General features: G+C 39.2%; 1 protein-coding gene across 1 annotated transcript; it reads left to right on the top strand.

Moving 5' to 3' along the window:
- The first annotated feature begins 10,685 nt into the window (after positions 1-10,685).
- Positions 10,686-12,271, top strand: LOC134202338 (3-ketodihydrosphingosine reductase-like). The gene is made up of 3 exons (XM_062677366.1): positions 10,686-10,883; positions 10,956-11,206; positions 11,276-12,271. The coding sequence occupies exons 2-3, from the start codon at positions 10,990-10,992 to the stop codon at positions 12,049-12,051; spliced, it is 993 nt and encodes a 330-aa protein (XP_062533350.1). The 5' UTR covers positions 10,686-10,883; positions 10,956-10,989; the 3' UTR covers positions 12,052-12,271.
- The last annotated feature ends 417 nt before the right edge of the window (positions 12,272-12,688 follow it).

The raw sequence follows: 12,688 nt of genomic DNA, 5'->3' as shown, positions 1-12,688 counted from the left end.
TGATGCCAAATGGCATTAATTGATGCGAGGTGCCCATATAGGATAAGAATCCTACTCAAAGGCTAAGCTATGAATACAGCAAACTAATTGTTGTAGACAAAATGCGCAATACGCAATGAAAATGTGTTTGCGGGATTTGACCGATGGACCGAAATCTCATATGAAGCCTCGTCATATCCCGTAATGGGCACTACCTAGCCGTCTCTCTCAGGGCACTAGGAGAGAACGTGCATTATTTTAATTTGTTATTTGTTTCATGTTGCTTGATCATCTTTATGTCACTTTAAAATAATTGTATCGTGGGGCTTGTTACAATTGTTTTCCCGGATTTCAATTCTAATTTTGTTTACTCTAAAAAACCATAGAGAGAATGATATGAAAACCACACTTGATAGTAGTTCACCTAAATGAAGTTAAAAAAAACACTTGATAGTTTTATTTCAAAAGTTTATTAGTAATATAATAACAAAATTCACAAGAACATTATTACAAAGTAATATTCATCTGAGTTCTTTCATTTGCTCATCCAAAATTGCAACCTGACGTTACGTGTCTGCTAGCAACATGGCTCTTTTGACTTCTAACTCGTTCCGTTTCTTTTCCGCCTCTCGCTTTCGTTGTTTTGCTTTTACAGCTTCATTTTCCTCCAATTTCTTTCTTTGCATTGTTTCGATGTAACGAGAATGGGCATTTATAACGTAATGGATCGAAGATTTGTTAATTTCAATCTTACTTACACCACCCGCGCGCAAAACTGCATCATACACCAACCGTTGTGCAACAAGACTTTCTCCTGTTAAATTCTCGACGAGACACTCCTTGTTTACAGAGAATCCTCTTTCAACAGTTGCATTACCGTGGGAAAGAATCAAAAACTTTTTCACCACTGATAGAAGGTGTGCAAAGCTCTTTCCACTTATTACAATAAAATTGTTTTATAAACATACAAAAACAAACACTTGTCATAACAAGTCATACAATCCCTTTGAATTCCACCACTTAATTGTATCTTGACAGATACGTATTTCGACCTCAACAGTAAGGCCGTGTCTTCAGTGTCTCGTACTTGACTCGACGAACCGACTGCTGTATTCATAGCTGGATTTGTATTAGGATTCAGATCCTATTTGGGCACCTTGAATTAATTTGTGCCATGTGGCACCGGCAATATAAAGTCTGTGTCTGGGAATTTCTCTATTTATAATTTTAATTGCCTATCTTCAGGCCCAAACACAGAACATTCAGGAATGGAACATACACAAATCCACTTAAACATTTGTCACTTACAGGTAAGATAAAATAAACCGTAAAACACTTTCTTCAACTGCACTCGTCAATAATTTGTCCAAACGGGTACATCTCTTATAAGCCGACGACAAATCTTTGAACCTTGACATGGACAGAACCTGCCTTTTCTTATAGGAACCCCATATAATACTCCATACTTTTATGAGCCTTGTTCGAAAAATGGCCCTAGTCCATGAGTAACAATATATCCAGCTTTTAAGCGACCCATTTCCATTTTTGCCGCTATTTGACTGTCAGTAAACATAAGCTTGAATAAGGCAACATTTGCTCCGGCGTTCCGAAATGAACTTTGAATGGAAACGGTTTCAAAAGCCCACAAAATCTCCGCTTTCAAAAAATTGAATAATCGACATGTACCATTGCGAAAAAAAAACATAAAGTTAATTTGAATAAATGTAAAACAGCCAGCTTTTCCGGGCCCATCTTGATGAGCTCAGATCCGATACCATCCTTACCAGCTGCTTTATTGGTCTTCAGCTGTTGGATGGCATCCTTAACTACCCTCAAGGTGGGGGCTGGTTGGCTTCTATCGTCCGCTGAACTGACGTAGTCATTTCCTCCCCTGCCTTGACTTACACTGCCTGTACTATCAGCGCCATTTAAATGTTCATCGTAGTGCTTGTTCCACCTTTCGATCACCACACGTTCGTCCGTCAAGATGTTCCCATCCTTATCCCTGCACATTTCGGCTCGCGGCACAAAGCCGTTTCGGAATGCGTTGAGCTTTTGATAGAACTTGTGTGTTTCTTGAGAACGGCACAGCTGTTCCATCTCCTCGCACTCCGCTTCTTCCAGGCGGCGTTTCTTCTCCTGAAAAAGGCGGGTCTGCTGTCTCCGCTTCCGTCTATAACGTTCCACGTTCTGCCGGGTACCTTGCTGCAGCGCGACCGCGCGCGCTGCGTCCTTCTCCTCCAGAATCTGTCTGCACTCTTCGTCGAACCAATCGTTCCGTCGACTGCGTCCCACATACCCGACGTTGTTCTCCGCTGCGCTCCTCAAGAGGGGTCCCATCGAGCTCACCCTTTTCCGGCAACGCTGCCTCGAGATACTGCGCGTATGCAGTGGTGATATCAGCTTGCTTCAGTCGCTCTAGGTCGTACCGCGGCGGTCGTCGGTACCGAACATTGTTGATGACGGATAGTTTTGGGCGCAGTTTAACCATTACCAGATAGTGGTCAGAGTGAATGTTAGCGCCACGATATGTCCTGACGTCGATAATGTCGGATAAGTGCCGTCCATCAATCAGAACGTGGTGATTTGTGATTCTGTCTGCAGTGGTGATTTCCAGGTGTACCGATTCGGAAGGCTGTGTTGGAAATAGGTCCTGCGAATGGCCATTTTCTTGGAGGTAGCGAAATCAATAAGTCGTAGGCCGTTTTCGTTCGTCAGCCGGTGGGCGCTGAACTTCCCAATAGTTGGTCTAAACTTCTCCTCTTGGCCATCCTGAGCGTTCAAATTTCCTATGATAATTTTGACGTCGTGGCTTGAGCAGCTGTCGTACTCACCTTTCACCTGCGCGTAAAATGCGTCCTTATCATCATCAGTGCCTCCGGAGTGTGGGCTATGGACGTTGATTATGCTGAAGTTTTAGAACCGGTCTTTGATTCTCAACCTGCACATTTTCTCATTGATCGGCCACCACAAAATATATGGAAATCTAATCAGATTTGTCAATGCACCAAGCTTCGAATATTTAACTCAAACATGATATCTATGTTGTTATACGCTAGTGAGGCTTGGTGTGTTACAGAAGAAGAGATGACGCAGATATAGCGTTTTATAATTGGACAATACCATCAAACATCGATATCAACACAGATTCGTAAATGCAGGCAGCCGTCCCTTTCACGTTGGCGTTATGTACGCCTAGCCGTGTTTAGGACACATGAGTGAAGTGAGTGAAACAAACCTCGCTTAACTTAGACCTTAAAAAAGACCTAAGTAGCATGTTTTTCGTGAGTTAATTTGAGTACTGCAATCAAAAGCTTTCATATCGGTCTATTTATTGCAATATTCATATTAATTCATGGAAAAAATGTTACTCAGTTGCTTTTGAAAAGTTACGGAAGAAATGTAAATTGATGGGAATAATAAGATCAATCCCCCTAACAATTCCTTCTTTATAATGCACGAGAAGGACAGCATCTGGATTAATCTGTTTTGCATTTCTCGTATACAAAGTATACGTAAAGGCTATATGTTCGCTCCAAAAATGAACTTTTTATAGGAGGCCCGGAGACCCATAGTGTTATATACCAATCGACTAAGTTCGACGAATTGAGGTGATGTCTGTGTGTGCGTGTGTGTGTATGTGTGTGTATGTGTGTGTATGTGTGTGTCTGTGCGCACCCACCCAAAAAAAATGTCACTCACTTAACCGATTTACTCGCAACAAGTTGCATTCGACGCAGGATACTCTACCATTGTTTCCTATTGAAAATTGGTCAGATCGGACTATGGGCTCGGAAGTTATGGCCAAAGTACCACTTTTTTTTAAAGAAAAAAAAAGAGTGAAATAATGTCACTCATTTTCAGGCACTTATCTTTAACCGATTTACTCGCAAAAAGTTGAATTCGACGCAGAATATTCTCTCATTGTTTCCTATTGAAAATTGGCCAGATCGGACTATGGGCTCAAGAGTAATGGCCAAAATACTATTTTTATAATGCACGAGAAAGGCACCATCACCGCTAGGTGGATTAATCAGGGTTTTTTTTAGTTCACTTCGAAGAAAGTACATAACTATAGGAGTACTGAAAGAAAATATTTACGCTTACGGGTTTTTATGCATATTTAGGGGTTTACACGTTTTTTACGTGGTGTTGATATTCAATGTGAAATAATGTAAAGTTGAATTCACAGAATGAAAACAGTGGCGTTATGTTAAACTTTTTGAAGGATCTGTAATGTCTGTTGGTTGGACAAGCATTTGGATATGGGAATGAGAGATAAATCTAGATGACTTTGTAAGAAGTAAAGTCAAAACCACCTGCAATATCGCCTTATGTAGACATAAAATTGCACTTTGATTTTTTTGTTGCTCTTTTGAGCATAATTTTTTTTTCTGTCAATTTTATGATTTCGAGCAAATCACGACAATCGTTACACATCCATAACACGTTGCGATGCAAACAAACATCTCCTTCGTCATCCGTAAGGCCGACACATTTTACGTAAAAGCGTTGAATTCCGTCGCAAAAACCCTTACACACAACAACGGTTTCATCATCCTTGCAGTCAGTTTGACTTTTTTTGCACTCTCGCATCGTGATCTAGGAATATTCCACTATTCCAGTAGCCAGATAATTTTTCACAAATAAAAGCCCAATTACGATCGGTTCCTATTGTAGCACCTGCAGTGACGATTGATTTCAGATGAGCTGTTGTTCAATATGCATGTGGAAACTTTTGATGTAGCATAGGTAGAATTAGTTTGTTGGTTTGTTGATGCAATTTATTAGCTTTGTAACTAAAAACAGCTCCAGAATTATTTATATATATACATTTCTAGCTAGAATTAAGCGTAGCTACGACTCATCATCATCAGGGAACTTATCAAAAAAGTATTGCAAAAAAGGAGGAGATCTCACTTCATTATTACTGAAGACAGAGGCACACATCACTGCATTACTATTCCAAGCTCCAAGACACGATGTCCGTTGGATCACATGCACATCCAGAAAATCAATGCGTCAATGCCAAATTGTGACGCGGCATTGAACAAAAATAGTCAACATGTGATACCACCACGACAGGATATGTCTTTGGTTGCAATACCAGTGCTAATGGTAAGCCAACCCATCGCGGCAAGATCACATAGGGGGAGGAGAGGGATTCAGTAGAATTATGCAAGCATTTTGCTCCAAAACTAATTCCCTTATCTGATAGAGGAAAGCCTCTTCAGTCGGATACATATGGCGGTTTTGTCAGAAAATCCTTGCTTTAGCAGGAATTTTCCTTCCAATGTTCGTTTATAAAATAAGTCCAGAATTGTGAGTTGTATGATTAATGTATAACAAAACTTGTCTTCTAAATTTTGATCTGTTATTGTTAACGACAACGTATTGCCGTCGGTTGTCTGTTTAGTTTCATCATAAAGTTCTTATATAACTTTTTTTAAGTAGTGCACAATAGAAATGTCAAAATTTGCCTTACAACTCCTATGGACCCTCCTGATATATCAATATCTGCTTCCTACTTTTATCAATTTCTATTTACTCTTTTGTTTATCAATTTTTGCTTTTATCTTATTTCTCACGATTTGAATTTAACATTTTTGACAAATTTGACTATTCTATATAAAATTCTGTACACTGTTTGGTTATACGATCGAATCTATGTATGTACCTGCAAAGTAATTTTGTTAGATATTTTACTGAATTATGGCGGGTGGCTCACTTGCCCCAAATTCTGCTAGCTGTACTTGATGGTAATACTACAAAATGCATTGACAAAAACGAAACACTACTGTACTCAAACCCGTCACGAACTCTAAAAGAAACCATGAAAAGTGTGAATTAAATTATTTTGAGGGACGAATTAAAATACATATTGCGTTGCATTTCGCTAGAAGGCGAGATGTTATTTGACAGATTGTCCAAATGATAGACAAGGAAGCAACATAAAAATAAAGACAGACTAACTACTAACTGCAAGAGCTTATTGTGTTTTGATATCACGACCAGTGCTTTCAAAATAAAGGTATTCTAAAAACGAAATTTTAAGTTTAAATCATTATGTGTGAAAGGAAGTTACTTTACTCACCTTATATATCTGTAATCCAGATATGTAGAAGAAAACACTTGAAGTTGTTCCTATCTATAATTCAAATCCGTCTGGAAGTTTCCGTTTCTCCTCCCATATAGAGGAAAATCCACAGGAACCACAGGAACCGGATCAATACTCTGACATACACACCAACGATATACACATAATTCACTTTCGTGCTTCTCAAATGGAACCACTTTCTTCCTCTTAATGATACATGATCTATCTAGTGGGCCTTGCCAGACATTCGTTTTCGCACTCAAGACTCGATCGCAACTTTCTTCGCCAGTTACCTACTCCTTTGATAACGCTTTAATACACATTACTTCCGCATTCAACACAAAAAAAACGACCCACCACAAAGCACTTGTTTAGAACAGTGTAGTGCTTTTTTTCACGTTGCACCTGTTTTCTGATTTGATAATTTTTTTTTCACGATTTCCTTCCAATTAGCCAGACCATTCCTGGGTCAATCCACGTTCCATCCAAAGCCCTTCTCGGTGACACTCTCGCTCTCTTCTTTTCACACTATCCAGCTATCCCATTGACCGCGGCCACTACCCTAGCTCCGTAGTACACACAATACAATTTGCACAATATTTTTTCTGCTTCCAGATAGATAGCTTCCAGCCAACCTTCTCTGATTGGAATTCCTTGAACCTACGCACCTTGACGCGCGTGACATTCGCACGACCGCACTCGAAATCCGCGAGCAACGTCCGGAAGACGCGATATTCTTGTGCACTGTACCGACCGGATAAAGCTGGGGCTATTTTGCAAGCTCGAAATTCATTTGTTCCTGGCCAGTTTTTCGGGACTGTGAAATTTTTATCGACGACACTTTTCCTCTTCGAACGACTCTTCTTCTATGCATATGAGTTCGTGTTTGTGACTGACGACCGACCTGACAAACGACGACGAACGAACGAGCTACTCCTTTTCGATCTCGCATACATTGGCGTAGATTTTTTTTATTTTCTATACAGAAACAGAATACACTACGGTTCGATTTACATGGAAATACGCAGCACCATACCAGGCCACAGTACGGAGCGTGATTCCATTGATGATGCTATTCCTATGCCGTCGTACGTGATGTTTTGCTGTATTGTGTTTGTTGTTATACACAATATGCATGGTTCCCATTCCATTACTGCATTGCACCAACACACACTCACGCTTAAGGTCTATCGGGGTGTGTTCGTGTGACTTGGACCGCAATCAGACAGTGTTCTCTGATGGTATATATTTTTGAACGGCAATTGACAGCTAGCTGCTGAGGAATGCGAACCGGTTGGATCCGGCCTCCGGTCGAATCCAGGGACCAAAGGGCGCAACCACTAATATCGTCTGGGCCACTTGTAGTTATAGCATGTAAGAACGACGGAACGGTGAGAAGAAGTTTGTTTCTGTAAAAAAATAGTTGAAAATCTTGATAAAATGTGTCAAAACTCTATTTGCATATGCACAAGATATGGATGTTTTAATTAGAAAAATGAAATATTAGACCACGCGACTTGGACATTGTTTTTCAATGTTATAGGCTGTTATGTTTAAAATAGTGTCTGATACCATTTAGTGCACTTTATATAGCTAAACGATCACTATACAGTGAGTTCTGAATTATAGATACTAAGAAGTAATCTAGATAAGACTAAATCTCTCTATATAAGATATTTTGACTTTCAACAGAGTAAGTCTTCCTATCGAAACCATATTACGGTTATAATAGAGACAACCATTCTCTGCTCCAGTGAGACTGATGAATTAAAAACTTGAAATAGTTACTGTCGAATAATTGCACTATAGATAGCCATGATAAATTATTATAATAAAACTTTCATTAATACGCTATTATACGTAGTAGACCTTTCAGTTATTACCTGAGGAAATTCTAATAATAATAATAATAATAGAATACTAAGTTGAAAAGCAGGTACAGTTCCAGTTGGAATGTAGAGCCATACACTCAGCGAACTGGACTATCGAAATTCATAACTGGCGCCTTATGAATCTTCGACTGATTATTCCACCAACAGTGATTCTCATACGCAGTTACCTTCCTGAGTAATCAAGCGTCGATGGGCGTGTGGTCTACATACCGGCCTCCCGACCCCAACGTCCATGGTTCGAACCCAGTCTGCCGCACTTCACTTTTTTTCAAATTAAAATCATCATTCATAAGGCAACATATTGAGATTCATACCGATTCCTTGTGGCAAATTTTCATAAGGCGTTTGATCGGAAAACATACGTCCATTTTCCTCAGTGTAGAGGAAGAAGACAATGAAATATAAATCTGATAAATCCATCCAACTCACAATCTAAAATACACACGGCCTTACTATTGAGGTCGAAATACGTATCTTTTTTTTTTTAATTCTTTATTAAGGTGTTTTTTTAATCTAAAAATACGAATCTGTTAAGTTACAATCAAGTGGTAAAATTAAATGGTATAAGTAGTACGAACACGTCATTATGACAAGTGAATACAAACATAGTTTTAATGTGTACAATAGCGTGTATAGAAGGACAAGGAAGTTCGAGGAACGAAATTATTTTATGACTGGACAAGCCCCGTTGCAGCCGATCAGTAATTGTATAATAAGGTAAGCCTCAAATCCCACTATCATAAATATAAATAACAAAAATACCAAATGAATTCACATAGTAATGATGCCGTCTTTTTCGCATGTAGCCAAGACTCCAATCATTTTGGTTCAATACATTTTTTTTCATAATCTTTGGTGGCTGATCATAATCAAATTCAATAGCGATCAACAAAATTTTGCCACCTTTCGAATTAAATCTTCTGTATGCTATGCACATCGAGTTTTTAAAATGTGATATTCATCCACATTCATCCAAACTCCAAAAACGGTCTTTTTATAGAAGGCTCGTAGAACTATCCGTTTGTGCGTGTGTCTTGTGTGTGTACAACATATTAAAAAAAAAACTCATTTTTCATATAATAGGGTAAATCACTACTTGGGCCTATGGACCCGGTTCCCGGCTCACTACACAGAAAACTAATGATTTATACTGTTTGGAAGCCGTAAGTTTATGATTGATAATTTTTAAAAAGTCTCTCATTTATATTGCACAATATTCAATATCTTTCAATCACTTGTTTTACTCCTAATTGATCCAATTGTAGAAACTAAAAATGTAGATCAAAATCTCACTCTCCGATGCCACACCACTGAGCCGGAGTGATTCTTTCCACTTTTACAAAACGGTATCATCAAATAAACACCTACCTGAAAATCGTCCTAGTGCTCGTTACAATCATTGCTTCAAGCTTTTAATCACCACACCATAATGCTCCACACACGCACTTCAATCTAATCACTAGAACGTATCACTAGAACTTATATAAACATAATTAGAATACATTTAAAAATGTATTCTCAAACCGAACAAAAAATCACCTCGGCCCAAAAACTTCTAGCCGCACCGTGCTGCCAAAAGGCCAGGAGAATGAAATTGATCCTTCATCGTTGATAGGAAAACTGTTTAATATGTTGACGCTATCATGTTATTTATAATTTTCTCGATTTCAAAAAGTGAAAAAATTATTGTTTTTAAGTATTTGGAAAAAAATTGGATGAGTAAATATATCTTCTCAACCAAATAAAAATGATTATGAATGATACCATCTGGCATCTTGTTGTCGTGGAACGTGCATATTTTTGTTTACGTCGCATTTTCTACCGTCCCGAGAGAGAATGAGAGTAAAATGTTGAGAGATTGAGTGAAATTTTGCTTAGGCCGGGAACTGGTTTTATGATATGCCGGAATGGGAATCGCTATAACTGAAATGAGTGCTGCACCTCGCTAATTTAGATCAAATAAAAGCTTTTTTGAACGATATTTAGCACGAATAGCTTATTTTTAAGCAGAAGTGAAACCCAATGCAGTATTATACAGCCCACAAAATTCAGGAATAGTTGCTTCCTGTCAGAAATATCAATTGAATAATGCAGTCGTACGCATGTTAGGCCGGGAATGGGGTAAGAAACCCTAATGCTTAACCGATTTTCTCGCAACGAGTTCCATTCTAAAGGTGGTAAGGCCTTGTTGATCGTCACAAAAATCAGCCATTGCGTTCAAAAGTTATGAAGATGGTGTTCTAAACCAAAAAGATTTTCAAAATTCATTATGAAACGTTCGTGAAAACTGTAAAGTAGGCAATTAATTATGGGATTTATCATACTAAGGCGTTCACATCCAGAGAATGACATCACCGTTGGGGGATGAATTTGAGTTTTCTGACTAATTGAAATTAAATAGAAAATTTAACTAGTTTTACGTTACAACAGCTTAAAAATAAATATGAAAGTAGTTCAACAAACCAAAATCGAAATCTATATTATTTTTCTTAGTTTTCAGTTTTCAGATGTTTACGAATTACAGCAAACTCTATTTTACTGGGCTTCAATTTGATGTTCACCTTTACTAAGTAATGATGATCTCTTTTATAGCTAGTAAGGTAGAAATCACTTAACAGTTCATTCAAATCCTAATATAATCAAGAGTTGGACACTTGGGACCATAAAAACCGGTTATAGCAAAACACAATTACAACCTGCACTAACACAGTGGTAATATTAAATATCATGGAAATATTCAAACCTGTCAGAAAATTGTTATCAATTTTGGAAGCCGATAAGTGACACCCGATGGGAGAATTTTCTTTCGCCCTAATGGCATTTTCCACAATCCATGTTCGTAACCTACTGCACACCGAGATGTAACGTGAATCCCAACGAAAATTTACATTAACCTTGGATATTTTTATACAAAAGTAAGCGCTGAAAATCATATCACATACTGCCATGCTTTTCATCATTTAATTTGTACCCAATTCTTATCATAGAGTAAACACATCACGCCCTATCCATCACACCAAAATGGATCACAAAACTGAGATCATCCTAACAGTGCTGGGAATCGTCCTGGTCCACGGTCTCATATTCTATTGGGTGTCTCGAAAGACACGCACCAACATTCGCGGCAAGCATGTGGTCGTAACCGGGGGATCCAGCGGTATCGGATTGTGGGCCGCAACTGAGTGTGTTCGCTTGGGTGCGAACGTAACGATTGTGGCACGCAATGTCAAGCTTCTTGGTAAGGGAGCCGAATTAGAGGATAATTCCTAAACAACAAGCTTATCTCACATTTTTTTTTCCATTTTAGAAAAAGCTAAAGCTCAACTATTGTCCAATAAGGTACGCGAAGATCAGAAGATCGAATACCGTTCCATCGACCTGGCGAAAAGTTATGACGCAGTAGAAAAGGGTCTCCAAGAGGTGGAAGGATCCATTGGTCCTGTATTTATGTTGATAAATTGTGCAGGAATGGCAATTTGCGGTACTGTCGAGGATACCTCCATTGAAGACGCCAGGTTGATGATGGATGTTAACTATTTCGCCACTTTTTACCCTACGCGCTACCTTCTACCGAAGATGAAACTGGCTAAGGAAGGTATCATTGTCATAACCGCGTCGCAAGCCGCACTGATTGGACTGTACGGTTACGGAGCCTACGCTGCGTCCAAATTTGCCCTTCGCGGTTTGGCTGAGACTATTGCCATGGAAGCGAAGCACTGCGGAGTAAGCGTGACCTTGGCCCTTCCGGCAGACACGGACACACCGGGATTCGAACGGGAGAATGAATCCAAACCGATGGAAACGAAGATCATTTCCGGTTCCGGAGGGTTGGCCAAACCGGAGGACGTTGGCAAGCGGATTGTGCACGATGCGTTGAAGGGCTCGTTCTTCTCGATCTTGGGACTGGAGAGTTGGGTTTTGAGCACTCTGTGCGTTGGAATGTCACCATGGAAGAGCCCGGTGCTGTGCGTGCTACAATTCTACCTGCTCGGACCGTTGCGGCTTATTGGTCTGGTGATTCAGTGGAACTTCCAGCGCATTATCAGGAACTGTGCCAAAGAGAAGGAGAATAGGGAGGCGTAATTTGGTCATCGTAGACGATGGATGACTTTTAAATCGCACAAAATAAATTTAATGTTCATCGATGTTGTGTGCACTAAAATTAGAAAAAAAAAGTCTTTTGCCTGCTATGCCTGCATTTACTATAGTATTTCCATTGAATCGTAGGAATCATTTCAAGATATAAGAGTAGACAACTTAAGAGCAATAATATGATTAAAATAGTACCGATTAAATAATTCAACCACAGTTGTATTTTAAATTCTTTTTTTTTTCTTTTTCAGTTTGTAAGCTTCGTTTCCACGTCTATTACTTTGCTGCAAACCATAGAGTTTTTCCTAGACTACATACTTGATTTGATTTCGCACTTATTTACCATCTGGAATTGCCATATACCTACATACGCATCCTCCCGTTCTATCTGACATCGAGTAAATGAAGGTAACGAACCGTCGTCTCGACAACAACGGCAAGAACTGTTACAGTACAGTACAAATAACTAAATCTTCGAACAGGTGCATATGTTTCTCTACAATCTTAACCAGGTTGTCACAGAAACCAAGGGCCCCATACGCCTGTCACTGGCGAACAAAGCTGGTGTACTTTGCATCGAAGCTTAGAACCAGTGTTAGGGCGCAATCATTAATGCGAACATTTTTAT

This window comes from Armigeres subalbatus, unplaced genomic scaffold (assembly GCF_024139115.2).
Source record: "Armigeres subalbatus isolate Guangzhou_Male unplaced genomic scaffold, GZ_Asu_2 Contig1172, whole genome shotgun sequence".
Classification (NCBI taxonomy): domain Eukaryota; kingdom Metazoa; phylum Arthropoda; class Insecta; order Diptera; family Culicidae; genus Armigeres; species Armigeres subalbatus.
The sequence above is the reverse complement of the archived record's forward strand: the minus strand, read 5'-3'. Positions and strand labels throughout refer to the sequence as shown.